This window comes from Zingiber officinale, chromosome 3A (assembly GCF_018446385.1).
Source record: "Zingiber officinale cultivar Zhangliang chromosome 3A, Zo_v1.1, whole genome shotgun sequence".
NCBI classification, from domain to species: domain Eukaryota; kingdom Viridiplantae; phylum Streptophyta; class Magnoliopsida; order Zingiberales; family Zingiberaceae; genus Zingiber; species Zingiber officinale.
Window position 1 is genome coordinate 23621110 of NC_055990.1, and position 27978 is coordinate 23649087.

At 42.0% G+C, this 27978-nt stretch overlaps 1 protein-coding gene and 1 long non-coding RNA gene across 5 annotated transcripts; one reads left to right on the forward strand and one right to left on the reverse strand.

The window, feature by feature from the left end:
* Positions 1-582: 582 nt before the first annotated feature.
* LOC122051451 (pirin-like protein) lies at positions 583-2467 on the reverse strand. Its single transcript, XM_042612599.1, has 7 exons — positions 2139-2467; positions 1998-2047; positions 1868-1906; positions 1757-1785; positions 1603-1665; positions 1397-1500; positions 583-1234 (listed from the first exon to the last, which is right to left on the reverse strand). Exons 1-7 carry the CDS (start codon positions 2414-2416, stop codon positions 748-750), a joined length of 1050 nt encoding a protein of 349 aa, XP_042468533.1. The 5' UTR covers positions 2417-2467; the 3' UTR covers positions 583-747.
* LOC122051452 lies at positions 1027-27964 on the forward strand. 4 transcript variants are annotated; one of them, XR_006131441.1, is made up of 5 exons: positions 1027-1168; positions 1452-1650; positions 3041-3219; positions 5121-5221; positions 27744-27964. It is a non-coding gene; the product is annotated as an uncharacterized LOC122051452 (long non-coding RNA). The 4 variants fall into 4 exon arrangements; XR_006131443.1 differs by having other exon boundaries at positions 5175-5221; XR_006131442.1 differs by lacking the exon at positions 27744-27964 and adding an exon at positions 13991-14043 and having other exon boundaries at positions 5175-5221.
* Positions 27965-27978: the final 14 nt, after the last annotated feature.

The window sequence follows — 27978 nt, forward strand, 5'->3', positions numbered from 1 at the left end:
AGTGGTCTTCTAGTATTTGTTGCTATTGGAGAAATAGTATAGAAATGCCAACCTGAAGTTCTTAAAAGGTTGAATGTTGTTGTGCTTCAACATATGGAACCCTACTTTTCAGTCCAAATAAAATTGTTAAGAACACTCGACACTTCACTCTATTTGAGTATTGATACAAGAGGGCGGTGTTATCGAATTGGCACAGGAGAACTAACTCCATTGTTGTTGTGAATAGTTGGGTTTGCTGCGCTACAGTGAGGGGCCCTATCACTGTCTCCAAGTTGTTGGGTAGGGTTTGGTCATGTCTAGACTCAAGGTCTTTTGACTTATCATCACCATCTCAATATTATCTTCGCTCAATTCATTTGATTTCCCACCAACGACAAAAACAATGAAGTTGAAATCTGCTAGTGCGTTCTAATAAAGGATGATTAAGTAGATTTGATTAAAAATTATTTGAACAAATAAATTATATCATTTTGAAGTTCCGTCAAGATGAGTCAATTATAACAATTGGACCCAATCTTGACGCATGCTCGACACGACGTGAGGAAAGTTTGGTTGAGCTTGAATTTGAGTTGTGTTATGGTATGATGATAAAAGATGAATATATTTATTGTTAGTATTCCAATCAATCCAATTCGGAGGAGAATTGTGTCGTGACACGACATGCCATGATGTATGATGTTTGAATTATACCATCCCCAAACAGCCCCATCAAAAGAAACATTAAACTTCAATTTGGGCCTTCACACTTCACCTGAGAGAGGCCCAGAACTTCCCCTTGTCGAACCCATTCTTGCAGCAGTTGAAGTCCTCGATCGCCTGCTCGATCTCCGCCTGCGTGTTCATCACGAACGGTCCGTACTGCACCACAGGTTCCATCAACGGCTGCCCGCCCAAGAGTACGAACCTCAGCGGCTTCGCTGCCCTGTTCCACACCTCCACCCCGTCGCCGGGGCTCAGCACCAGCGCGTGGTGGCTCCCCGCCGCCGCCGCGCTCGGCTCCCCGAACACACCCTCGCCTTCCACGATGTAGACGAAGGCGCTCCATGACTCCGGGATCCGCTGCTGGACTTGGGATCCGGGGCTTAAGGTGAAATCGAGGTACATTGTCGGAGTCTGGGTGTAGACCGGCGACTGGACGCCGAAGGATTCTCCGGCAATGATGCGGACGGTAACGCCCTCTCGCTTCACTTCGCTTATGTCTTCTCTTTTTAGCTCTTGGTATCTCGGTTCCATCCTTGAGGGGAATAGGCGCAACAGTTAGCTTCCATTGGGAAATTTTTTTTTCGAGATTTATTGGAAACTGGGCCAGATTGGTCTGGTTGCTCGTTTCTATTAGGAACATTTTTCGTGTTTATTCAAAAGATGAAGAATTTGAGAGGACTAGAGTGGTGATTACATTTTGTTTTTGGAGGAGAGATTGATCCATAGCTGCAACCCTTTGTTCTCTCCAGGCGCAGCAGGCATTTCTGAGTGAATAATTCCTTTACCAGCAGTCATCCACTGAGGAAATTAGAAGTCATGACCCATCAAATGCAGTACGGAGGTGAACTGATGAAATATTATTATTCAATAAGCTCGAGGAGTGATGATCATCAATAGTACCTGCAGATCTCCAGCTCTGATGGTGCCTTTATGCCCTGCAAAATCCTGGTGAGTGAAGGCTCCCTGAATTCCATGATTTATGTACCATGTTATACTTCTTTGCTAAATTGTTCATCTTTTCTATGTGATACATACTAGCAAGTTAATTTATTACCTCCAGCATATAAGTGACGGTCTCAAAACCTGCCATTGAATGGATAGATTGAGAAACTTAAAACTAATGGATTTACACCAAATCGGGAACTGAATGAACAGATAGACAAACCTCTATGAGGATGATCAGGAAACCCAGCTGGTGCAGATACTGATGTGGAATAGTAAAAGGAAAAATTGAATTATCCATCACTAATACAATGCAGTGGGGTTATATTAGGATAGAGAGGTTAATTACTTACCTGAAAACTCATCCAGCATTAGAAATGGATCCAAGTTTTTTAGTTCTCCCCTGCACAAGATCAATTTCCAAGTGTGAATCATGTTAGTTGAATCCTCTGTTTAAGAAAGGATTAAGAAAATAGTGACTGATAAGAAATCACCTTCCAATGCTCCTCCTAACAATGGCTCCATTGCCCTCATGTTGGGGCCTTGCGAGCACCTTCTTGATCACATATCTAGGATTCTGAAAGCTTTGAGTTTCATCATCTCCCATGGCACTCTTATACCGACTTTTGATGAACCAGTACCTCTTGGCTTTGGGATGACAAAAGAGAGGAGGAAAACAGGCTATGCTGGTGGTTTGTTTGATCATTGAGGATCTAAATAGAGTACTGTAATTTATAGAGGAGCAACAAGAGCTCATAATGCTCATCATCATGATCCAATTGAGTTGTAAGGGTTATTAGCAAAGACCTTTTGGCTGGTCTATATTTTTGGAGCAGACGAATGTTTATCTAAATAGATTTACATTTGTGTAGTTTTAGTACAACACATGAGGTGGGTATCATGAGATGAGAGAATTTTGACTGGACTTCTCATTTCCCACAAGAAAATACATCTGGCAGATGGTGGATTAGAATGGGCGTTGGAAAAAACAAAACTTTCAAGGTCTCACTAAAATTTACAGGAATTAATAATTAGTTCCATGATTATCACTAAACTCACGATGTCATCCTTACGTGAACATGATATGTGAGCATCCCTCATTGACTTTTTCAACTTGTGTAAATGGAAGGAAATGTATTAGGGGGGACAGAAAAGTTTCAAACATAAAATTCTGATGTGCTAGAGTTAGTGATGATGATGGTGGGGGTTGGTTTGGTTTTAGAACTCAAAAAAGTCAATAAAAAAAATGCAGGACAACTACTGGAAAAACATTTTGCAATAGAATATATATATTTGGATCCTTTGGTCTCTTTTCTCTGCTCTCTCTTTATTCCTTTCATTTCTGTTTTCCTTTATGCTTGTGCATCTCATGCCTCCTGGATTGCATCTCTTGCAGGTCTTACATCGCTTTTTCTTGAATAAACAAGTAGTTACCATCGGGAACAAATGGACGGCAACTTCATTAAAAAACCACTAGAAGATGGCTGGATTTTGATGTTAAAAAAATAAAAAAAATCGATATTTCTTATCCTCTAGGAAGGCTAGCTTGGAAAGATTGATTGACTAAAATTTCAGGTTAGTCTCCTTCAAACATTTGGCTATATTCAACAATAAATTTCATTTCTAATTACTCAAGTTTAATGATAGAGCATTACTATTTCAGTATTACATGGAGCCAATTTTTTTTTTAAAAATATATTACCAAATAATTCCACATATTAAAAAAATATATATACATCATCCATGATGTAGCTTCAGCATCATGATAGTTTTCTACAAATATTTGATAGTTTTCTGCAAATATACATCATCCATGATGTAACATCTGGTATCGACCTTGACTTTCAATTAGTTATTCTACAAATCAGAGTCTACCACATACGGCTAGATAATGTTTCATTTTAAAACATGATTGATATAGATAAAATTTAAAAGTAACATTTTACGATATGAAGATATAAATAAACAATGCAAATTGAAAAAAAAAATAAGAAGATTTTTTTAATAACTTGTTATCATATAATTTAATTTCTTGTATAGTTTCAATAATTTTAAATTATGTAAAGTTATTTTTAAATATATAATCAGTTTTATGATATCTTATATTACTTTTTTTTAATCAATAACACATGCTTGTTGCAGAAGGCACTAGTGTGTAAATGCGTGATTTAGTTTTTTTTCTTATCCTTTTCATGAATTATAGTAGACCTTCATGGTTGCACTTGCTACATAGTGTTGAGCACCACTAGAGAATGGACAAGTTGATCTTATCACAGAATGGTTGTGTTGTATACTCCACTCTGCACCATCTTTATTGCTCATGTTTTGGTGGCCATAGAACGTAATGGAGATAGGCAGTCTACCACTTACATTTTCGTAATGCTTGCGTATTCGATTGTCAATTTGGATATATCCAAATCGCTAGTAATTAGTTTATGCGTCTTTGATTTATGCTTGTAACATTCTTTCTCTCCATGGTCTGTGATACACTGTAATATGTTTGGTGATACGGTGATGCACTATGTAGTATGTTTGATAATAAGAAATAAAATAATTTTCCTCAAAGCATAGAATACAGAATAATATAATAAGAATAGATATTTTTCAATTTGATGCATGAAAATGAATGGTAGATTTGATATAGTAATAGCCAAGAATAAATTGGGAGAGAATAGTAGTTCATAAAAATTGATGTTTCATGCGAATTATACAATAAAACAATTATTTCATAAGAACTCAAAAGAATGAAATAACTATACCTACAAATTAAAAATATATTAAAAAAACATATATAAAATTTAAAAGAAAACTAATCTCCTTTGTTTTCCAATAAACATATTACAATTGCATCAAAATCTACTCATTTTCAGAGATTTAACATGACTGTTGAATGCATCTTTGGCATAGGCTTTGTGATGGGATTTGTAACAATTTTGTAAAAATATATGTATTTGATGTTAACTTCCGTTTGTGTAACTATGTCTATAACAAAGTTGTATTTGGTACTTATGTGTTTGGTTTTCGAGTGATACTTGAGGTCTTTAGTGAATGCAATTAGAGCCACAATTCAACGATGCGTTTGTTGAAACCTATGAGACTCAAATTCTTTTAAACCAACTAGATTCTTGCACAATTATTGAAAATTCTACAAATTCAACTTTCATTGGCTATAAGGATCATACGCCACCAAATCAATCCATTGTTTAGTAAGAAAACATAATTGGAAGATAATTTTTTTCTCATCGATATTGAACCATATCAATATAGCTTATGCAACGTAGAGCATCCCCTTAATAGCACAATGAAGTCTACAGTGTTATTAGAATACCTCTGTGTAAAATACCTCTATCATTTTGACGACTTTCCAATGAGTTTCTCTTGAATCAGATTAATATTTATTTATCTAGCTTAGTACACATTATTGCATACATTGGGCCTTCAACAATATTACTATTATGACATTTTGTTTTACTTAGGTTTAGGTTTAGACCTTTTGCAACAAGGACACCAATGGGTTTACAATCTTGCAGGTGGAATCTTTTGAGAATTTTCTTGAAGTATATCTCTTGCAAAAGAGGTAACACCTTGGAACAATCCTTCTTGATTTTTTACACCAAGTATGCAAGTTTCTTTGCTCACATCCATGATCTCAAAATAGAGAACTACCAATTTTTAATGACTAATAAATACTCCTAGTTATTTCCCACCAATAGTATGCCATCCACATAAAATGATAGAATCACAAATTTATTTTTGGATCTTTTGATATACAGTGGTTGTTATCAGTGATGCTAAAATTATATAAAAGAATAGTTTAATGAAATTTATCACTGTTTAAAAGGTTGTTTAAGATCATAAATCAATCTTAGGCTTTGGTTTCTTGACCTTTAACAACAAAGCAAAAATTATTCAAAGTTGATTTCTTCTTCCAATTCATTTCAAGAAACAATTATTACATCTAAACTTGCAGCTATAACTAGAATCTAGTGTATCGAGGTGAGTTTTACAATAGAAAAACAATCATCTTATCATAATCAATACCCACTTGTTGTTTAAACCTCTTGGATCTGTATCATCTGATTGAACTATCAATTTTATTATTGATTTTAATAACCCATTCTTTTTCCCTATTACGTTGTGTCCTTTTAGGAGATCAATTAATTTTCAAATATTGATTGATCTCGTTGAATCCATCTTTTCTTCCATTGTTTTTATCCACGTTTCTTTAGGGAGGCAAGTAAGAGCATCTTTAATAGATCTTGGCTCTTTTTCATCTTGCATTATAATCCTGAAAGTTTCCTTTTCTATTAAAAGACAACCTTTCGGTATAGTTCCGCGGTTGCTACACATGACTTTGTGATTCTATATCACCATTTGTCTTGCTCCACTTGGATGAGATACTTGATGGTGCATCAAATACTTGCATTAAATAATTTGTAGAAATCAAATCATTTTAATCCTTAATCCCATAAAGAAATAATGTTTGATTTATCTTGCCCTTGGATGGAAACTAATTTTGCAATAGAGTGCTTTAGTCCACAACTCATGCATTGATTGGAATTCACCTCTAGTCAATTGGCATATTAACTATGATCAATTTAAGTTTGAGTTCGCCTATGTTAAGATCTACCCTTGTCTAGGTATATTTACTCTCAACACGGCGAACATTAAGAAACCAAAGTGGCAAACTAGAATACAAATAAACTATGTATCCAATCCAATGCCAATGTTGGTTAAACTTAACGTAGAAAGAAGAAATCAAATCTGAGTTGCCTAATGCCGATTACTCCGATGAAAGATCGTCAATGCTTGCATGTGTCGACGGTGTAAGGAGATCACCGGCATTAGAAAGTTATTTTTTATTCACAGCTTGAGGATCCATGAGATGGAGATAATAGGGAGAGGGAGAGGGAGAGGGAGAGGCCTAAAATCTTGTTGGACATGGCTACACCATATCCATTATGCCTTTGATGCATTGGTTGGCAATATTGATTGTTTTAAATGACATTTGACCCAACAGCCTTTTCTGTAAATTATGAGTAAAATACATGCACTCGAGACCCACACGCTCTCTAAACTTTAATTTCTAATCTCAAATCTCAAGGGCTTTGTAATGTCGGCCTAAAAATTAAGACGGTAAATAAGTCAAGTCAAGTTGTGTAATGTTTAAGCTTATTTGATAAAGTAATCGAGCCAATCGAGCTTAAAATGAATCAAACCGTTAACATGATTGTTCAAGTTTGGTTTGATTTCTTTTTTATAAGCTTGAGTTTAGTTCGTTTAAATGTTATCGAATTCATAATTCAAGCTTTTTTGATTATTTAAATTTTTTACATTTTAAGTTTGTTTGATTAGTTATTGAGTTTGATAATATAAATTTATTTGTTCATTTTGAAAGTTTATTTATTTAGTAGGTTGATAAGAGTTTTATTGATGAACATGGTTCATAAACATTATTCACAAATGTTGTTTATGAATATATTCATGAATATTATTTACGAACGTTAATAAGCTGAATACATGTGTTCAAATTTGTTCGTTTAGTTAAACGAGTTGTTCAAGCTTATTCATTTAATTAATCTTGTGTATATTAAATGAACATAAACAAGCTCTTACTAAGTCGAACGTCAAGTTTGTTCATGAACCTTCGGTTCATTTACCGGCTTATAAAAAACCGAGTGCCATCTCTGTCATAGTATGTTAATTTAACATTTTGAGGTTTGATTTGGCAAAATTTTCAAAAATGGTACTCAAAAGTTAAGAATTTTTTTCTTAAAGGTTGTTTTCTAACCTAGACACCTCACTCCTCGTCTCCTCCTTTGGCAAAAAATTCAATTTCAGTACCAAAGTCTAGGTGAAGGTTCTCTAACCTTTCAAACTCTCCCTTTGGTATTTGTTCGAAACTCAACCTTGAGTTTTTCACTTCAGAAAGATGGGTTCGTGGCCCTTGCTCCAACACTCTTTTTCTTGTCATTGCACGTGACTTTAAGGTGGATCTCTCCCTTAAAGTATACTTCCCTACACTTATTGGTATTGAAAGTCTTCTTCTTTTAGAAGAACTAAGGACCTCCCCTTTGGTTATTACACTAATAATTTTCTAGAGTTCCTGAACCTTTAAGAAATTTCAACTTTTATATTATGAGGTTAAACGTTCAAAAATGAATCTTGACATCCCCTCAATTCTTCATACTCTCATTTTGATTTATTACTAAGAATTTCTCCCTTTGAATATTTAATCAAGCATATCAGAGAGTTAGAGATAACGAGATAAATGACTATCTAATAGTAACAATAGGCAACTGAAACTTAGTACCTAGTAGTAAAAATAGATAACTGAAACAATCAAGTTTCAGTCAATTTGAAGCAATCGATTATTTTTGAAAAATTATAAAAATTCATATAGACATTTGTGGAGACTACCAGTAAAATCTATTTTTCTGAAAGAATACCTATTATTTTTAAAAACGGCATAAAATTAAAATCATTAAAACCTTCAATATTTTACCTAATGGTGTATCACTACTATCAATGATGTTTTCTATAGGTAAATAGAATGCACCAAGATTTTTCAAAGTATTTTTAAAATATTTTGAAAAGAAATTTCAATCACACGCTATGGGTTAAATGTCCATTATTTGTATATTAGCTTCTCCTATAATTGGTCCATACAAGGTTTATGTGTTTTGATGATGTTTAGCTCTTACAGATACACCATGTCGGCACTTTGAGCTCAGCTCATCATCCTAACATCTCATTGATATATATGTATCTCAATGTACATAAGTTATTTTATGATTCTTGTGAGATGTAATAGAGTTGTTATGCTATGAGATTATGTATTTTTATCTAGACATTCTTAATTTTACCATTCCACCTAGGTGTCAAATGATATCTTTATTCTTAATTGCATAAAATTTAATCTATGTAAATGAACATGAAAATTCATTAAATTTATATTTTTAAAATGAAATTTGATGTGATTAGAATTTTAATGTAGGTTATAACAACATAGTGCAGGTATGACATGACAACAATTATCAAATGCAATTATTAATTTTTTTTTTCATAGTGTAAGTATCATGGCAGGATTTAAAACATTATATAAGATAAAAAGAAATTATCATAGCAAGATTTAAAGCATTATATAAGATCAAAAGAAATTATCATGATAAGAATTGAAACATGCAAATCCTAATAGCATGAAAACATGATCATATATATCAAGAATAATGATGCTATGACATGTATAAACATATATCAATTGTATGATATGATATGATAACTATTTTGACATGCAAAACATGACAGGTATAGATAAAAATTGACATGATAGTGTAACAACATCTAAATCTTCAATCTCTGTGTCATCTAACATTATGTCAAATATCAATTCTGATAGATTAAAAGTCAGTTTCTATTGGCACACTCTAAAACCTCCTAGAGTAAGATTTTGGATATTCATTTTTAAGGTGAATCTCATACCTCAAAAGTACCTAAAATTTTCAACTTTATTATGATTATAGGTTCACTATCCTTCCGATCTAAGTTGAGACATCCTATACTTATTTATTGTGAAGGGATCATATTCTTAGAATTTAATATTTATTTGAGCTCTTTGGATATATTAGGTACTCACTAAGAATAATCTTCCTACATATTTTCCTAATATGACTCTTCTAGACTTCCTATAAGTCTTAGCCATGGCAGTCTCATCAAGGTCAATATTAGAGATGATCTCCCTTGTAACTTTAACTCCACTTATTGACTTAAGGTTGGTTCTATAGTCATATTGAACCATATAATAGGATGACATATTATCCTTAGACTATGATTTGTATCTCAAACTCTTCTTGTCCTTGGATAGTTCTTGTTTATTTAAATCTAGATTTTCTTTCTTAGACCCCCTTAAATACATTTATTATTTTCTTAAGGATTTTTTTCTAATTGATTAAGTCTTGACTTCCAGACTTGATTTTTCTTCTCTAAGATCTTAATTTTAGATTTTTCATATCCACCTTGAAAAATTATCTTTTTAGACATATATCTATTCTTCTTAAGTTTCTTTCCTAAATCTCTCTCTACCTTCCTATCTTATGTAATGTAGATTTAGCATTACATATTCTATAATTATCGTTGGATTTATTAGATTTCTTATTTTTTTGATTATGAACATTAAAATTATAAAATTTAGCTTTAGCATGCTTCTTATCATGATATGAATAGAATTTTATTAAATACTGATACCTTGTGTTACCTTAGAAGCTCCCTTAAAGTTTGAGCTTCCTCGCTTATCCTTATCTGGGTTTCGCCTCCTTGGACATTAACTTCGATAGTGGCCTCGTTGGTTGTCCAAGAAACACACTATGTGCTCCTTGTCCTTTCATACCATTGATCTGACTTCCTTTGACTTCTTTTTCTGAGGTGTCATTTGAACCTTTTTCTTCGTCAAGTTTGAACATATACTCTTATAGTGTCATTCTCCCTACACTTAAAACATTTAATTTGATCTTTATTTTTAATAATTGAAATTGTTTTACTTTCATATGTTTGGTTCTCTATACTTCTAGAGGTGGTATGAGTTTTTTCGTCATCGACTCCGGATGTCAAGAGTTTCTTTTGTTTTAGTGTCACTGTCTTCTCCGTCTCAATAATGGAGGTGGATTTTTTTTTTAACTTTCTTCATCTCGAATATTGAGCATCTCTCACCTTTCAAATTCTCCTATCCTTTAGCCAATGAGTCTCTCTCCTTGGGCACCTCCTCCTATGCCAATGATCGATCATCGTAGAGCTTAGCTAATTTGCTCCATAATTTATATACATCCTTATATTCACCTAATTGACACAAAATAGAATTAGATAGAAAATCAACTAAAATTTTAGTTATCTTATTATGTACCTTAGTGTTGGTACCCCAAGGTTATTTTGATGTGATCAAATAAGCTAAGTTAGGTCATGTGGTTTTTGATCCCTGTGTCTAAGTGTGCAGGAACTTAGGAGCACAGGAAGTCAAGCGGAAGATGCAGCTAGCGAGAAGGACGGCACGGGAGAGAGCTGATGGGCTTGGTGCGTCTGAGGGACGAGGCGCCGCGGAAGAGTATACCGGTGGACGAGAAAAACGTGCGCGACGTTAGAGAGACGAGAAGCCGGAGCGGAAGTCTACTCGAGGATAAGGCCGAAATTAGGTTCGGGTGAGCCTTATTTCGGTTGGCCGAAATCACCCAAACGAGCAGAGCCGGAGAGGAAGACCCGGACTGAGGCGAGCAGCACCGGAGCATACGCCCTGGACCAAAAAAGTCAACAGGGTTGAGTTTGAGGGCCCGGGCGCCTAGAGTCCGGGCGCCCAGAACCCAAATATTATCAGCATCGACGTGGACGTTGACTGTTGCATCGGGGATAGATTTTTATTCCATTCTAGGCGCCCCCACCAAGGCTAAAATATAGCCTTGGTCCAAGAAGTTAAAAACAACAAGCATTCTTGCATCAACACTTGTACACGCTCTAGTTTTCATTTAGCTTCTAATTTTTTGTGCTTACACTGCTGTAAAAAGGCTTCTCCATCTGAAGGAGAGTTAGTGCATTTCACTTCCTTGGATTAACAACCTCCTTAGTTGTAACCAAGTAAATTCAGGTGTCTTTCTTTTTTAGTTCATTTTCTATTCTATCTTTATGTAAGTGTTCTTTTAAGTCCGAGAAGGGTTTGTCTTTATTTTTGCAGGGCTATTCAAATCTCCTTCTAGCCAGCCAACCGGGGACCAACAAGTGGTATCAGAGTCAGGACGCTTCAGGTGAACTAACCGCCGAACGAAGCACACAAAATGACCGGACCAAGCATCTTCCCACCAAAGTTCGAGGGGAAATTCACCAGCTGGAAGAAGAGAATGGAGGTATTTTTTAAAACAGACTTTGATTTATTATTAATAATAAAATTCAATTTTAAAGCACCCGAAGGCAAGTAAAAATATCAATGGACGAAGAAGGAATAAGTTGGCTTCGTGGCAAACGGCAAAGTAGAATTTCATCTGCTAAGCGTCCTCCCGCCAGAAAAAGTCAATCGGATCGGAGTTTACAGGTCCACCAAGGAGCTTTGAGAAAAATTTCTGGAACTTCACGAAGGAACCTCGGAGGCAAAACTTGCAAAACGGGACTTACTTCGTAACCAGATCAGCAACCTCCGATTTAAAGAAGGCCAAACAATTGCACACCTTCATTCAAGGATTAAGGAGCTCATCACCGGACTTTCGAATCTCGAAGAAACGGTAAGTAACCGAGATTCGCTAAGGTACGCTCTTAATACATTCCCTAGGAATACAAAATGTGCATCACTAGTAGATGTCTTCTATATCTCTAAGGATCTAGAAATTGTTACCTTAGAAGAATTATTTTCGACTTTTAAAGTTCATGAGTTGAGATGTGCAGATACAAAGAAGGAGCCAACGCACAACATTGCCTTTAAGGCAAGGATGGACAAACAAGACTCGGAATCCTCCCTTGAGGACGAAGAAACAACAATGATGGTAAGGTGATTTAAGAATTTTTTAAATCAAGAAAAGCTACCCATCCGCAGGGTAGAAAGAAAAGGATAATCAGATGCTACCATTGCAACGAGGAAGGACATGTTAAGGACAACTGCCCTAAGCTAAGGAACAAGGATAAGGACAAAGGAAAAAAAAGTTTGTCCAAACGAACAAGTACAAGACTTTAAAGGCGACATGGGACAAAACGTCGTTCGAATCGGAAGTTGAAGCATTCTCCGGGCTTGCATTCATGGCAAGTCATCAAGACGAATACGAAGAAAGCTCTTTCGAAATGAGCATCGAGAGCATCGATGAAGGGGGAGCAACATCTGAAGAAAGCAGCAGTTCAGGGGGAGCCACTAGGGATGTAAATGAACCAAGCTGCTCGCGAGCTATTCGAAGCTCGATTCGATAAAAGCTCGTTTAATGAGGCTCGTTAAGATAAACAAACTAAGTTCAAGCTTCACAATATTCGGCTCGTTAGCTCGTGAACACGTTGGTTAAGCTCATTAAGCAACTTTTAAATAAAAAAAATAATAATTTTGATATTGAATTTATAGATTTTATACTCTACTTAAGAAAAATATAGACAAATATATTAAATTTATTTATTAGAATAAAATTATAAATTTTAATAATAATATTATAATTTTATCTAAATATATAATTTAGTTTTTAATGAATATTTAAATTTATGATTTATATTTATTAAGCTCGTTTAGGCTCGATAAAAGCTCGAATAAGCTCATGAGCCATGAATATATTAATTAAATAAAGTTCGAGCTCGGCTCGATTATAAACGAGTCAAGCTCAAACATTTAAGAGTTCTGTTCGGCTCGGCTCGATTACACCCCTAGGAGCCACGGACAACGAGATCGACAAGGTAAGTTAGATACGATCTCTCCCACTTGACAAGTTGTTTAAGTTTGTAAAATTATTAACCAAAGATTGTTGCAAACTTGAAAAAGAAATTAAAAAATTAAAAATTAATTTTAGCAAAATCTTGTCTATTAGAAGAGTTTGACAAAATAAAATTAGAAAATGTTATTTTGCAAAAAAAAAAATAAGTAACTTGAAAAATCATACATGCTCATATAATATAAGTTTTAGAAAGTTCAATAACCTAATTGGTATTTTAGATACCACAAAAGACAAATTAAAAACATTTCAAAGAAATATATCTCTAAGAAATACCTAATCAATCCAGTTGGCTGGAACCTATATTGGGTTCCCAAGACTTGTCTAACTTAAACTTTATTTAGACTTAGAACTTTCAGCGAAAAAAATTAAATGTTTAATTTCCTTATGCAGTTTTATATAGAAGTGGTTGATGATCCAATAACCAAGAAGGTATAGTGTCTTGCCTCAACTTGGAAGTCAATTAACGAAATAAATTGTTTAATTGATTAACTGATAAAGTATTAAATTGAAATTGAAATTAGATAATGCTTTAAAATAGTTACTCAATTTTTTAAAAAATTCTCAAATTTTTCTTTGCAAATTTGTTTAACTTAGAAAAATTTTTCATCTGTTTAACTTAATGTTTTTAAGTTATTATATAAACTTTGATTTACCAAAATTTATTTTATAAGTTGCATAATTGTTTTAAGAAAAAAAAATTTAGAAAATTTTTCTACTTGAAATTTTTTACTTAGAAATTTTTTGAATTTTTTTTTGTTACCCTTAGATTTTATTGAACCTCATTTTTATGTGATCAAAGGGGGAGAAGAAAAAGATTAAGTCTAGGGGGAGGTAACTAAAAATTTAATTTCCTATTTTTTGTGCTTTAAGTTAGGTTATGTGGTTTTTGATCCCTGTGTCTAAGTGTGCAGGAGCACAGGAAATCGAGCGGAGGATGCGGCTAGCGAGAAGGACGACACGGGAGAGAGCCGACAGGCTCGGTGCATTTGAGGGACGAGGCGCCGTGGAAGAGTACACCGATGGACGAGAAGAACGTGCGCGATGTTCAAGGGACGAGAAGCCGGAGCGAAAGTCTGCTCGAGGAGAAGGTCGAAATTGGGTTCGGGTGAGCCTTATTTCGGTTGGCCAAAATCACCCAAACGAGCGGAGCCGGAGCGGAAGACTCGGACCGAGGCGAGCAGCACCGGAGCAGAGGGCCCGGATTGAAAAAAATCAACAGAGTTGATTTTGAGGGTCCGGGCGCCCGTAATCCAAATATTATCAGCATCGACGTGGATTTTGACCGTTGCATCGGGGATAGATTTTTACCCCACTCTAGCCGCTTGGAACCTTCCAGGCGCCCCCCGACCAAGGTTATAAATATAGTCTTGGTCCAAAAAGCTAAAAACAACAAGCATTCTTGCAACAACACTTGTACACACTCTAGTTTTCATTTATCTTCTAATTTTTTGTACTTACACTACTGTAAAAAGACTTCTCCGCCTGAAGGGGAGTTAGTGCATTTCGCTTCCTTGGATTAACCTCCCCGATTGTAACCAAGTAAATTCAGGTGTCTCTTTCTTTTTTAATTCATTTTCTACGCTATCTTTATGCAAGTGTTCTTTTAAGTCCGAGAAGGGTTTGCCTTTATTTTTATAGGGCTATTCAAACCCCCTTCTAATCGGTCAACCGGAGACCAACACTTAGGTCTTTTAACTTGCACTTCGATCCATTTGCTTTTTTAAAGAGGTCTTCTTTTTTATCCTTTGCAGCTTCAAATTCCTCCTTCAAGGCGAACCACTGATCTATATCCATTTGAAAGAACAATTCAGTTCTTACCCTCCATTGAGCAAATCCTTCTAATCTAAAAGGCAGTGGAAATCGAGTGTTATTTCTAAATCCATCTTTGAACTCCATTGACTTAGGTGGATCCTTCCACTACTCTATCCTTACTCTCTTGGCGGTTAGTTTGCTGATGAGTAACCCACTCTGATACCACTTGTAGAATCATTATTATCGCTAGAGGTGGTCAATAGCGAGTCTTATTTTTTTGTTGATCATATGCTCATCTATAATCAGTAGCATAATGGAAAATAGAGATAAAAATACAACAAATTACAAGTTCGATTTTATGTGGTTCACAACCCCTGGGTTCCTACTCCACATTCTAAAGTCTTATTGCAATTACCACTATCTTTCTCCTTGCCGAACATCTACAAGAGGTAGAGAAACTTCTTACAAGATCTATTCTTACGAGCACAAACAAGAATACAATGATACTGATACGGTCGACAATGGAGGGGCCCAAGGGGAAAGAGGGAGAAGGGTCAAGGCCATGTAGCGGTCAAAAGTCAAGAGGACGTGGCGGTCAATAGTCAAGGTGACGCGACAGTCAATGGTCAAGCTGACGGGGCGGTCAGAGGCAAGCATGTGGGGTAGTCAGAGGTCAGGCAGACTGGTTGATCAAGGGGGCAAAGCAATTGAAAGACGAGGGAAGAAGACAGGCGGAACACCGGGCACAGGTCGGGATCGGCAGAGCTGTATAGAGGCAGCTCGGTCTGCAGGTCCGCCATTCAAAGGCCCGGGAGTGCAAGTCACAAATCACGGGTCGGACGCGACAGAGCTATGTAGAGACGGCTTGGTCGGCAGGTCTGCAATACGAAGGATCGGAACTGCAAGTCACGACTGGTCTGCAGGCCTGCGATTCAAAGGACTGCAAGTACAGGTCACGGGTCGGAAGCGGCAGAACTGATCAGAAGTAGCTCGATCTACAGGCCTGCGGTTGAGGGCCAGGAAATATAAAGCGCAGAAGCAGGTCGGGATCGGCAGAACCGGGCAGAACCAGGTCGGGATCGGCAGAGATGAGCAGAGGCAGCTCGATCTACAGGCCTGCGGTGGAGGGCCAGGAAATACAAAGCGCAGGATGCAGGTCGGGATCGGCATAGCTGTGTAGAGACAGCTCGGGCTGCAGGTCTGCGATTCGGAGGCCCGGAAATGCAAACCACGGATCATAGACCGGGATCGGCAGGGCCAGTCAGAGTCAGCCCGTCTGGCAGGTGACACTTAGAGGCTAGAGCCGATCGGAAGAGGCGAGGCCGGTGCAGGTCACAATGGATCGGAGGAGCTAAGTAGTGCGGGTGCGGAGAATCTCAACGGTCCGTCAAGGATAATCATTACATACCAACAATGCGTGCGAAGGCGGAGGTTCCTAAAACCAAAAGATGCCCTCATAACCAGTAGTAGCCTGCCAGCTATCCCTCACTACAAGACAAAATCCATGTGCAAAGGCGGAGGTTCCCAAACAGAAAGATGCTTTCACGACAAATAGCAGCACGACAGGTGTCCGGGACTACACGACAAAGCCCAGCGTCTAACGTTTTCTGACAGGTGGCAGGTTCTAGGAGAGAAGAGGCATAAAAGGGGAGAGATCCCTCGTACACAGGTACGCGCACACACTCCCTCGTCACTTTTTCCACAACTGTTTCGTTAGCAGTCGTTTCTTCTTCTTCTCTTTGCTTTTTCTGGGGAAAAAGGACCTGACTTGAGCGTCGGAGGGCCTGATCCGGGGACTTTTTCCCTGGGTTTTTGGTCTCTAACATGAGGGGGGATTGTCTGAGTGTGCGCAGGTTCCTGCAGCAGTGTCAGCCACCCGTGGGAGCCGAATCACCTACGACTTCCCGTCAACAATCAGGCCACCGCGACCAGCCTTCGTCCGACTCAGCCTTCGGATGGGATCAAATTTGGCGCCGTCTGTGGGAAACACAAGAGCCTGATCCGAAGCGTGAAGATGGAGGACTCTGGCCGAAGTTCCAGCAGGAGGATTAATGTCACCATGACTGCAGGGGAGTACGAGCTCTTCAAGGAGGTCAGGAAGCAAGCCGCTATGAAAAACAAGGAACGGTTTCACGACCTTGCTTGGCGCCCGAAGCGTCTAAAGAACCGGCTCCTGCCTCCGACAGGGGCTCAAAGAGAAAGCAGCAGGAAGAACTCCCTCGTGCTTCATTCCGAGAACCTCGCCGCAACTATCATCAGCCTGGACCGCGCGAGCATAGTCCGAAGAAAGAAGAGTCGCAGGCGTCGGTGGCAGAGAGCTCTCTACATCCACCCCGGGATGCAGGAAAGGGAAAGGCTATAGCCTCTGCCAGAGATCTGCCTGAAGATCCGGACGACAAGGTACCTTTCTCGGCTCAAATCCTGAGGGAAGGCCTGCCTAAGGGTTATCGAGCCCCGAACATTGGAGAATACGATGGGAGCAAGGACCCGGAAGAGCATCTGCGGAAGTTCAAAAATGCGGCTATCTTGTATCAATATAGCGATGCTGTCAAATGCCGAGTATTTCTACACACCCTGTCCGGGTCGGCGCAGAAGTGGTTCGATGGGTTGCCCCCAGAGTCCATCAATCGCTTCATGAATTTCAAAACGGCCTTCCTACGCCGTTTCACCAGTAGCCGTAAGTATCAAAAAACCGACCACTGTCTTTTTGCTCTTAAGTAGGATTCGACCGAGCCCTTGCGAAGCTACATCAACCGGTTCAGTCAGGTGGCCAATGACGTCCCTTCCGCCACCTCAGAAATATTGATGAGCGCCTTCTCCCACGGATTGCGAGAAGGGGAGTTCTTTACGGACCTCATCAAGAACCCCGCCCGGAGTTTTGACGATATGGTGGAGAAAGCTTCTTGCTACATCAAGGTGGAGGAAGCTCAGGCCGCCAGGCGGAAGGCTGACTCCTGGCAACCGACCTGAAAGGAGAGCACCACAGCCAGCTCAGCCCTTCCAGCACGTTCAACCCAGGCCTGCCCCTCAGCCCGCTCAGGGAGTTAGGCCAGCTCCGTGAGTCGCTGCCATACATGCGCCCAGGCCTGTACCAAGGGGAGCACCATATTGCACATATCATCGGTCCAGGACGCACGATCTCAGTAACTGCTTCCAATTCGCCCGTGACTCCAGGCGAGCTGCGGAGCAGGGCTTGCCTCCCCCGGAGTTGGCGCCCCAAATACAGAGAATGGAAGAAGAACGGGCTGCAGCTGGGCGTGCTCGTCAGACCCGGCCCGACCTAGCCGGCCCATCTAACCAAGCTGGCCTCGGGGAAGACCGAAGAGATGCCGGAGAACTGGAGAACAGGGGCAATGCTGCTATGCGAGAGATCGGTATGATTTCAGGAGGGCCCACTGACGGGGACTCCGGCCGAGCCCGCAAGTCGCACGTTCGGCGGTTGTATGTGGGAGCCGTGGGATGCAGCCACGAGCAGGCCTCTGGCCCTGTTATTAGCTTTGGGCCTCAAGACCTGGAGGGTCTGGAACTGCCCCACGACGACGCCCTCATAATCAAGGCCGTCATTGCTAACAGCCGAGTGGCTCGGGTCTTTGTGGATACCGGGAGCTCGGTCAACATTTTATTCAGAGCTGCGTTCGAGGAAATGCAGATTGATGCCGCTGAGCTCCAATCCGTAACCACTTCTTTGTACGGGTTCACAGGCAACGAAGTCAAGCCCATGGGTCAGATCAAGCTGGTCATCTCCATGGGCACTGAGCCACTGGTGCGCACTCGAAGGAGTACCTTTATAGTGGTGGATTCGCCTTCCTCCTACAACGTCATCCTAGGAAGGCCAGCTCTGCATGAGTTCCGGGCTGCCGTCTCCACTTTTCATCAAAAGATCAAGTTCCCGGTCGGCGAGCAGGTCGGGGAAGTCAAGGGAGAGCAGAAGGTGTCCCGCAGCTGCTACATTGACATGGTCCGTGTGGAGGCGCGCAAGAGCCGGAGGACACAGGATGGGGGAGTACACGCTATCCAAGAGGAGCCTCTGCCTATTGCCGAGGAGCCTATCCCTTGGGAAGAAATTCGGCTGCATGCGGATAGAGTAGAGAGCATCACTCGCATTGCCAGTGATTTACCACCGGAGCTTAAGTTGGAGCTAATACAGTGTCTGATCCGCAATAGGGACGTTTTTGCTTGGTCATCGGAAGAGCTGCCCGGGGTCAAACCAGAAGTAGCTGAGCACAAGCTGCATAGTATACCCGAGGCCAAGCCAGTCAAGCAGAAGAAGAGAAATTTCTCCGCCGACCAGAATAAGATTATCCGAGCTGAAGTGGATCAGCTCAGGAAGGCAGGACATGTTCGAGAGGTGCAATTCCCGTCCTGGCTTTCTAACGTTGTATTGGTGAAGAAGCCTAACAACAAGTGGAGGGTGTGCATAGACTTTTGCGACCTCAACAGGGCCACCCCCAAAGACTATTATCCTCTCCCGCGGATCGATCAGGTGGTGGATTCAACTGCTGGCTGTGAGAGGATATGCATGATGGACGCTTATCAAGGATATCATCAGATACCCTTGGCTAGGGAGGATCAGGAGAAAGTCAGCTTCATAACAGCCGACGGTACTTTTTGCTATACGGTCATGCCATTTGGACTCAGGAACGTCGGGGCTATCTACCAAAGGATGATGGACAAAGTCTTTCGGAGTCAGATCGGGCGGAACGTAGAGGTCTATGTTGATGACATCCTGATCAAGTCCCCCCTGGCGTCCAGTCTAATAAAAGATGTAGAAGAAACCTGTGGGACTCTGAGGCAATATGGGGTAAAACTGAATCCCCTGAAATGTCTGTTCGGGGTCAAAGGAGGGAAGTTTCTGGGCTACCTGGTGACTGAACGAGGGATAGAAGTCAATCCTGAGAAGGTTCAAGCACTTCGGAACATGCAGATCCCTCAGAATCTGAAGGAAACACAGAAGCTGGTCGACAGGATAACAGCACTGTCCCGATTCATCTCCAGATCTGCAGATCGAGCCGCGCTCTTCTTCAAAGTGCTCAGGAAGGCAGCCAAGTTTCAGTGGACGGAGGAGTGCACACAGGCCTTTGAGGAGCTAAAGCAATACCTGGAGTCCTTGCCATCACTGTTTAAGCCTGTTGTGGGAGAACCCCTTTGGGTCTACTTGTCAGCCACCCCCGAGGCCGTGGGGGCCGTGCTAGTTAAAGAACAGGACAATGTACAACGACCAGTGTATTTTTTCAGTCATCTATTGAAGGGGGCTGAGTCTCGGTACACGACCCTGGAAAAGTTGGTTTACGGACTTGTTCTCATGGCTCGGCGCCTCCGACCGTATTTTCTGACGCATCCCATCACCGTCCTGACAAACAGTACAATGGGTCGAGCTCTTACCAAAGTGGAGGTAGCGGGTCGGCTTATCACATGGGCAACCGAGCTAGGGGAATATGATATACAGTATCAGCCCCGAACCGCGATCAAAGCACAGGCTCTGGAGGATTTCTTGACAGAAGTTTATCAAGCAGACTCGGAGGAGGTCTGGAAGATTTATGTAGACGGATCAGCTACCCATCGGGGAAGTGGTGTAGGTGCACTTCTGATATCTCCGCAGGGAGACATTATGCAGCTGGCTGTACGGCTAAATTTCAGAGCTACCAACAATGAGGTAGAGTATGAAGCCCTATTAGCAGGTTTGCAAGCAGCTCGGCATGTGGGGGCAAGCAGAGTCGTAATATACTCGGATTCGCAGCTAGTAACTCAGCAGGTGACTGGACATTTTGAAGCAAACAATGAAAAGATGCAAGTTTACAAGGAAGCCTATGAGAAGATGAGGAAAGATTTTAAAGAAGTCACAGTCACCAAGATTCCCAGGTCTGAAAATGAAAGGGCAGATGAACTAGCTAACATGGCCAGCTCCCTAACTACTTGGGTACTTGACAGATCTATAGCGCAGACCTTCCTTATAGCTCAGATCGATCTGCAAAATAATCTGGGAGGAGTAATTGATTGGAGGGCGCCCATAATGAGTTTCCTCCAGCAGGGAATTGTACCCACCAACCTAGAAGAGGCACGTATGCTCAGGAGACAGGCACATTCTTATGTTATGATTGGAGATCAATTGTACAAAAGGTCTTTCTCCAGACCTCTGCTCAAGTGCTTGAATATGGAAGAAGCAAATCAGGCCTTACGGGAGATACATTTGGGGTGCTGCGGCAATCACGCGGGCAGGAGAACGAATAGTTGCACTGCCAGAGACGGCCGCGAACGAGAGGAGGAGGGTAACGAAGCGTCGAAGTAAGGAAAGCGGACTGCCTTTAGGGTTTATAAAGCCCATTCATTCCTAGGAAACCTCGAGAGTCGAGCCAAGTATCTTTTTGGGTAACGCGCCTCAACGCCGTCGGATGGGAAATAAGCGCCGAAGGGTGCAAAAAGGGGGTCAGAGGCTGGCGTCAGGGGGCGTGCGCAGTAAAGGCGTCGGACAGGTGTCATCGCGAGAAGAAGTGCATTAAAGATCGATAAGGCAAGGTAATCATGAAGGGGCGTGGCCTCAAAAAAGAAGCATTCTTCGTGAAAGGTTCAAGGCTAGGCGGGAAGTTTCATGAAGCTGCAGAGGCCGGGCAATTCAAAAAGGTCACGAATGAGACAAGGTAGGTCAGCGGAAGTGGATGTCAGATCAGAGGAGTATCAAGCGGGCGAATAGCCCTGCGTAGACAGCCCCTGATCTGAGCAGCTAACTGGGCGAATCGCGGGAACCGTGGGGTCATCATACGCTGCAAGAGCACTGTGGCCCAGGGGTTGAGTAAGGTCTCTACGCTCCCTCCTCTATTCTTAGTTCTATATCGTACATAGTGCAATTGCAGGAAGAAATGCGACGCGCCAAGCCAACAATAGCGACCAGATCAACCAAAGCGATCAGGTCGGCATAGGCGAGACGAATAAGGGCGAAGAAGAGCAATGCATCTATGCCTTTGCCGTTTGGAGTTCTTACTGGTCTCGGCCAGCGCCGTCGCCACCGGTCTCGGACCGGAGTATCATTACTGGTCTCAGACCAGCACCATCGCCACCGGTCTCGGACCGGAGTATCATTACTGGTCTCAGACCAGCACCATCGCCACCGGTCTCGGACCGGAGTATCATTACTGGTCTCGGACCAGCGCCATCGCCACCGGTCTCGGACCGGAGTATCATTACTGGTCTCGGACCAGCACCATCGCCACCGGTCTTGGACCAGAGTATCCCAGACTCTCGCCTCAGTGCGAGTTATAAGTGAGCTCTGTTCTCACGCCCAACGACCTTTCAGGTCGGCTCCCATGCGAGAATTAAAAGTGAGCCCTGTGCTCACGCCCAACGACCTTTTAGGTCGGTAATCCCAGACTCTCGCCTCAGTGCGAGTTATAAGTGAGCTCTGCTCTCACGCCCAACGACCTTTCAGGTCGGCTCCCATGCGAGAATTAAAAGTGAGCCCTGTGCTCACGCCCAACGACCTTTTAGGTCGGTTGTCCCAGACTCTCGCCTCAGTGCGAGTTATAAGTGAGCTCTGCTCTCACGCCCAACGACCTTTCAGGTCGGCTCCCATGCGAGAATTAAAAGTGAGCCCTGTGCTCACGCCCAACGACCTTTTAGGTCGGTAGTCCCAGACTCTCGCCTCAGTGCGAGTTATAAGTGAGCTCTGCTCTCACGCCCAACAACCTTCGGGTCGGTCCCAGAATTAAAGTGAGCCCTGCTCACGCCCAACCACCTTTAGGTCGGTGGTCCCAGACTCTCGCCTCGGTCGCGAGTTATAAGTGAGCTCGCTCTCACGCCCAACGACCTTCGGGTCGGTCTGCGAGAATTAAAAGTGAGCCCTGTGCTCACGCCCAACGACCTTTTAGGTCGGTAGTCCTAGACTCTCGCCTCAGCGCAAGTTATAAGTGAGCTCTGCTCTCACGCCCAACGACCTTTCAGGTCGGCTCCCATGCGAGAATTAAAAGCGAGCCCTGTGCTCACGCCCAACGACCTTTTAGGTCGGTAGTCCCAGACTCTCGCCTCAGTGCGAGTTATAAGTGAGCTCTGCTCTCACGCCCAACGACCTTTCAGGTCGGCTCCCATGCGAGAATTAAAAGCGAGCCCTGTGCTCACGCCCAACGACCTTTTAGGTCGGTAGTCCCAGACTCTCGCCTCAGTGCGAGTTATAAGTAAGCTCTGTTCTCACGCCCAACGACCTTTCAAGTCGGCTCCCATGCGAGAATCGAAAGTGAGCTATGCCCTCACGCCCAACGACCTTTCAGGTCGGCCCCCACGCGGGAATCAAAAGTCAACTCCCCTGCGAAAATCATAAGTGAGCTCGGCGCCCACACCTGACTACCTTTCTGAGGGATATGCCTCACATTGAGCGGAGCGTTTTCGATAATCAGGTCAGCTACATCTGGCTTTATTTTACGCAAATTGTAAATATGCAGCAAATACGCAGGGCAAGGGATGCGGAAGGTCGTCTACCCTGCTCCTAGAGTGTCAACATTAACTATGAAATCAGGTTTTGCACGTTCATTACAGTTTTAAGTCTCAAGCACTATGTCGGTTTTATTATCCAAAATTCATACATGAAAAGGAATCATGAAGCAACTCTTGGCTCTCACATACGGGCCAGTTTCTAAAAATGCTTGCTAGATGAAATTTGAGCAGGAAGGACTATGCTGGAAGGGGACGGACATACAAGTACAGCAGCACAGTTCAATAAGCAGGCGATACAGCTAAGGCTACAAGAGGGAACGTTTTGCGGAGAAGGAGCCACTGAGACAACTATGACTCGAGCTAGCCTTAACTCGGGGAAAGGATTGGTCATGGAGAATGAGCACTGCCGTGTGAAGAAATGTCTGGGGACTCAGGGGCCTCTGGGGCGTTCAAAGCCCGAGCCAGCTCCGCATGTAAGGAGTCGATGACTGCTTGTTGCTGGGCGATCGTGTCTTGCTTGACGTTAAGGCACGTGCGGAGAAGAGATAACTCCGCCTCATGCTCTCGCTGCAAACGTTCTTGGAGGCTACGTTGGCGCTGCAGGCTAGCCTGGCATTCCTCTTTCCTCTCCTTTTCAAAATGCACGCAAGACTTCGCGACACGATACTGGGCTTCCATGGAGCGCAGGGCAGCCGTCTGGCGAGCGCAATCCTGGGACACACGCTCCAGTTCGCGTTCTCTCGCGGCAAGCAGCGAGGTGAGTTGATTTATCAGCATTTGGGAGGGCGGTTGATCAACTTCGTCAGAGGAAGGAGAATGCATCTCGGGGGAAGGAAGCTGGCAGAACGTGGGCTAGCAGAAGAAAGTAGGAGAGCAGGAATGAAGAAGGATAGAGTAAAGGAGTGACCGTGAGGCTCTTTATAAAGAAGGCGGGTGGCCAAGTCAAAGCAGTTGTGTGGGAACGGCGCCCCAAGCGACTGGCGACGCAATAAAGGATGCATGGTATCCCAGGCGACGCGACACAAAGGTTGACGCGTGAGGCAGGAAGCAGAGCGCGCAAAGATATGCTGAGGTAGAAACACAGAGATATGCTGAGGTCACAGAGATGTGCGGAGGTCTAGTCAGTCAGACTATCGTCCTCCTTCGACTAGACTTGTGAGGGAGGCTTGTGATACGGTCGACAATGGAGGGGCCCAAGGGGAAAGAGGGAGAAGGGTCAAGGCCATGTAGCGGTCAAAAGTCAAGAGGACGTGGCGGTCAATAGTCAAGGTGACGCGACAGTCAATGGTCAAGCTGACGGGGCGGTCAGAGGCAAGCATGTGGGGTAGTCAGAGGTCAGGCAGACTGGTTGATCAAGGGGGCAAAGCAGTTGAAAGACGAGGGAAGAAGACAGGCGGAACACCGGGCACAGGTCGGGATCGACAGAGCTGTATAGAGGCAGCTCGGTCTGCAGGTCCGCCATTCAAAGGCCCGGGAGTGCAAGTCACAAATCACGGGTCGGACGCGGCAGAGCTGTGTAGAGACGGCTTGGTCGGCAGGTCTGCGATTCGAAGGATCGGAAGTGTAAGTCACGAGTGGTCTACAGGCCTGCGATTCAAAGGACTGAAAGTACAGGTCACGGGTCGGAAGCGGCAGAACTGATCAGAAGTAGCTCGATCTACAGGCCTGCGGTTGAGGGCCAGGAAATACAAAGCGCAGAAGCAGGTCGGGATCGGCAGAACCGGGCAGAGCCAGATCGGGATCGGCAGAGCTGAGCAGAGGCAGCTCGATCTATAGCCCTGCGGTGGAGGGCCAGGAAATACAAAGCGCAGGATGCAGGTCGGGATCGGTATAGCTGTGTAGAGACAGCTCGGGCTGCAGGTCTGCGATTCAGAGGCCCGGAAATGCAAACCACGGATCATAGACCGGGATCGGCAGGGCCAGTCAGAGTCAGCCCGTCTGGCAGGTGACACTTAGAGGCTAGAGCCGATCGGAAGAGGCGAGGCCGGTGCAGGTCACAATGGATCGGAGGAGCTAAGTAGTGCGGGTGCGGAGAATCTCAACGGTCCGTCGAGGATAATCATTACATACCAACAATGCGTGCGAAGGCGGAGGTTCCTAAAACGAAAAGATGCCCTCATAACCAGTAGTAGCCTGCCAGCTATCCCTCACTATAAGACAAAACCCATGTGCGAAGGCGGAGGTTCCCAAACAGAAAGATGCTTTCACGACAAATAGCAGCACGACAGGTGTCCGGGACTACACGACAAAGCCCAGCGTCTAACGTTTTCTGACAGGTGGCAGGTTCTAGGAGAGAAGAGGCATAAAAGGGGAGAGATTCCTCGTACGCAGGTACGTGCACACACTCCCTCGTCACTTTTTCCACAACTGTTTCGTTTGCAGTCGTTTCTTCTTCTTCTCTCTGCTTTTTCTGGGGAAAAAGAACCTGACTTGAGCGTCGGAGGGCCTGATCCGGGGACTTTTTCCCTGGGTTTTTGGTCTCTAACGTGAGGGGGGATTGTCTGAGTGTGCGCAGGGTCCTGCAGTAGTGTCAGCCACCCGTGGGAGCCGAATCACCTACGACTTCCCGTCAACAACCAGGCCACCGCGACCAGCCTCCGTCCAACTCAGCCTTCGGACGGGATCAGATACAAACGAAAATAAATACAATGTAATAAACCAACTTTACACAATAAAACTTTGCTTTGCTCGCTTTTCTTGTTGCTTTTGATTATTCTTGAAGACTTTAGAATGTAGGAACACTTGCTCACGAACCTTCAAGAATTAGGGTGTCTCAAAATTTCCACGAAACACTCTTTTATCGGTTGTCGTTTATTATCGAATCTGCTTATTAGTCGACTGCTCATCATCTGTTGTACTTGTCAACTGATCTTCCAAATTCAAATGTTGCTCTAACTTTATCTACCTAATGGATTCTTTCAGTTCAACATCATGGTCACCAGTTAATTGGTAAAGATTTTCTATAATATTTCATAATGAATCGACTGGTATCAGTTGATTTTTATAAGTCGATTGACTTTCATTAGTCTGTCGTATTTGACTGAAAAATATTTTATGATGTTTCATAAGGAACCTAGTCAATTGCACCAATTCACTGTATCATTAGTTGACTAAGAACTCTTATTAGTCGATTGCCCATACTACGAACCTATTTTAAACCATCAATTTGTGATTTCATATTCATTAGTTGATTGATACTTTAGTTCTTGTCATACCAAGTTGAACCCTCTCCTTGCCTAGTATTTGATTGACTTCAATTTACTAAGACTTCCCTTATCTAGTTTCATCGCTAGGACTTCTATACTTACCTAGAGTTTATTCATCTAGGACTTCCACATTACCTAACATGGTCAATCTTAACCTATCAAGACTTCACCATTATCAAACATTTAGTCTTCCTTGATCTGTTTAGACTTTTATTCGCATGCCTAATACCCAACCCTCCATGATCTATTAGGACTTTAATCGCATGTCCAACATCTAATCTCCATGATGTGTCAGAATTTTTCTTCTCATGTCTAACATCTAATCCTTCGCGACTTGTTAGAATTTCACTCACATACCTAACATTCAATCCTCCATAATTTGTTAGGACTTTTATTATTGTTGTGTACAATCAACTATGATCTATTTGGACTTTTAACTATCAAGTGTCTGATCAACTTGATGAGCTAAATTATCAAATATATGGATCAAACATTATAATTCAACTCAAACTTGGTCAATCTTAAGGTCGATTATTGATGACCCCGTTCCAACTTGACGGTGTTTAATGTCTTTAGTGCATCATTCTTAAATAGTTTTCACTAAACCATCTCTTCACAAGAACAGTTAGGGTAAACCTCTACAAATAAGGATAGCACTTTGATCCAAACTTTGGGGTTTCACAAGGTTGACCCTTTAAAGATATTCACTCAAAGAAATACTCATCTCATCCTAATGATAAAAGCTGAAAGGCTATGAAGAGACATATTACCAAGAGCTTGATGAATGGAGCCTTCCAATCCTTCTTTAAGCTATTTGATTGCCTTGGGCACTTGTATCACTTGAGCATAGAATTTTTTAAATTCTTACAATGAGTTCATAATGTCCAAAAGATCACTAAGAGGTTATTTTAAAAACCCTCCAATGGATCACTTTTAATCATCTCTAATCAACTAGAAAAATTTATAGTTGATTGGATCCACACAAGTGACCGTTGGATTACAACAATTCTATCCTCATTTAACTGAAAATTATGTGAAGGAAGAATGCATCATACAAGATAGCACTTTGTCAGATCATGTGTCATTTTGTATCTTTATGTGGTAATTAAGATATGGAATGTTATCACATGAGATTTTAGGGTCGAAATTCGATGTATCTAAGTATATCTCTCCCTCATAATTTGTCATCTGTACTAATAATTAGTAGTATTAATCTACGGACGAATTGACAAGACATTAGGACAACTGAATCTCCTTCTGCCATATTATGCATTGTGTGCTTGACTAGGTTGAATTTGATGCATCCAGCTTCCCACAACAACAGTGTGGAGGATGACGTTGACAACGCTCCTTGACAGTTCTGAAAGAAACAGGAATTTAACAATTAAGTTTCAAAATTTTTTAAATCAAGACCATATTTTTTATTTCAGCAATTGACCAACAGTTGAAATTATCAAGATGCATTTAACTTTTTGGATTTTTTTTTTTTAAAAATACACTTATTCCTTATTTCCTGTCAATCA

What these genes read in the sequence shown, in the direction of transcription:
- LOC122051451 (XM_042612599.1), bottom strand. Translation starts at nt 2,416, where the DNA reads ATGATGATGAGCATTATGAGCTCTTGTTGCTCCTCTATAAATTACAGT. An exon ending in TCCTGATCATCCTCATAGAG is followed by an intron (nt 1,786 to 1,867) that starts GTTTGTCTATCT and finishes ATTCAATGGCAG; the next exon opens with GTTTTGAGACCGTCACTTAT. An exon ending in TCAGAGCTGGAGATCTGCAG is followed by an intron (nt 1,501 to 1,602) that starts GTACTATTGATG and finishes TAATTTCCTCAG; the next exon opens with TGGATGACTGCTGGTAAAGG.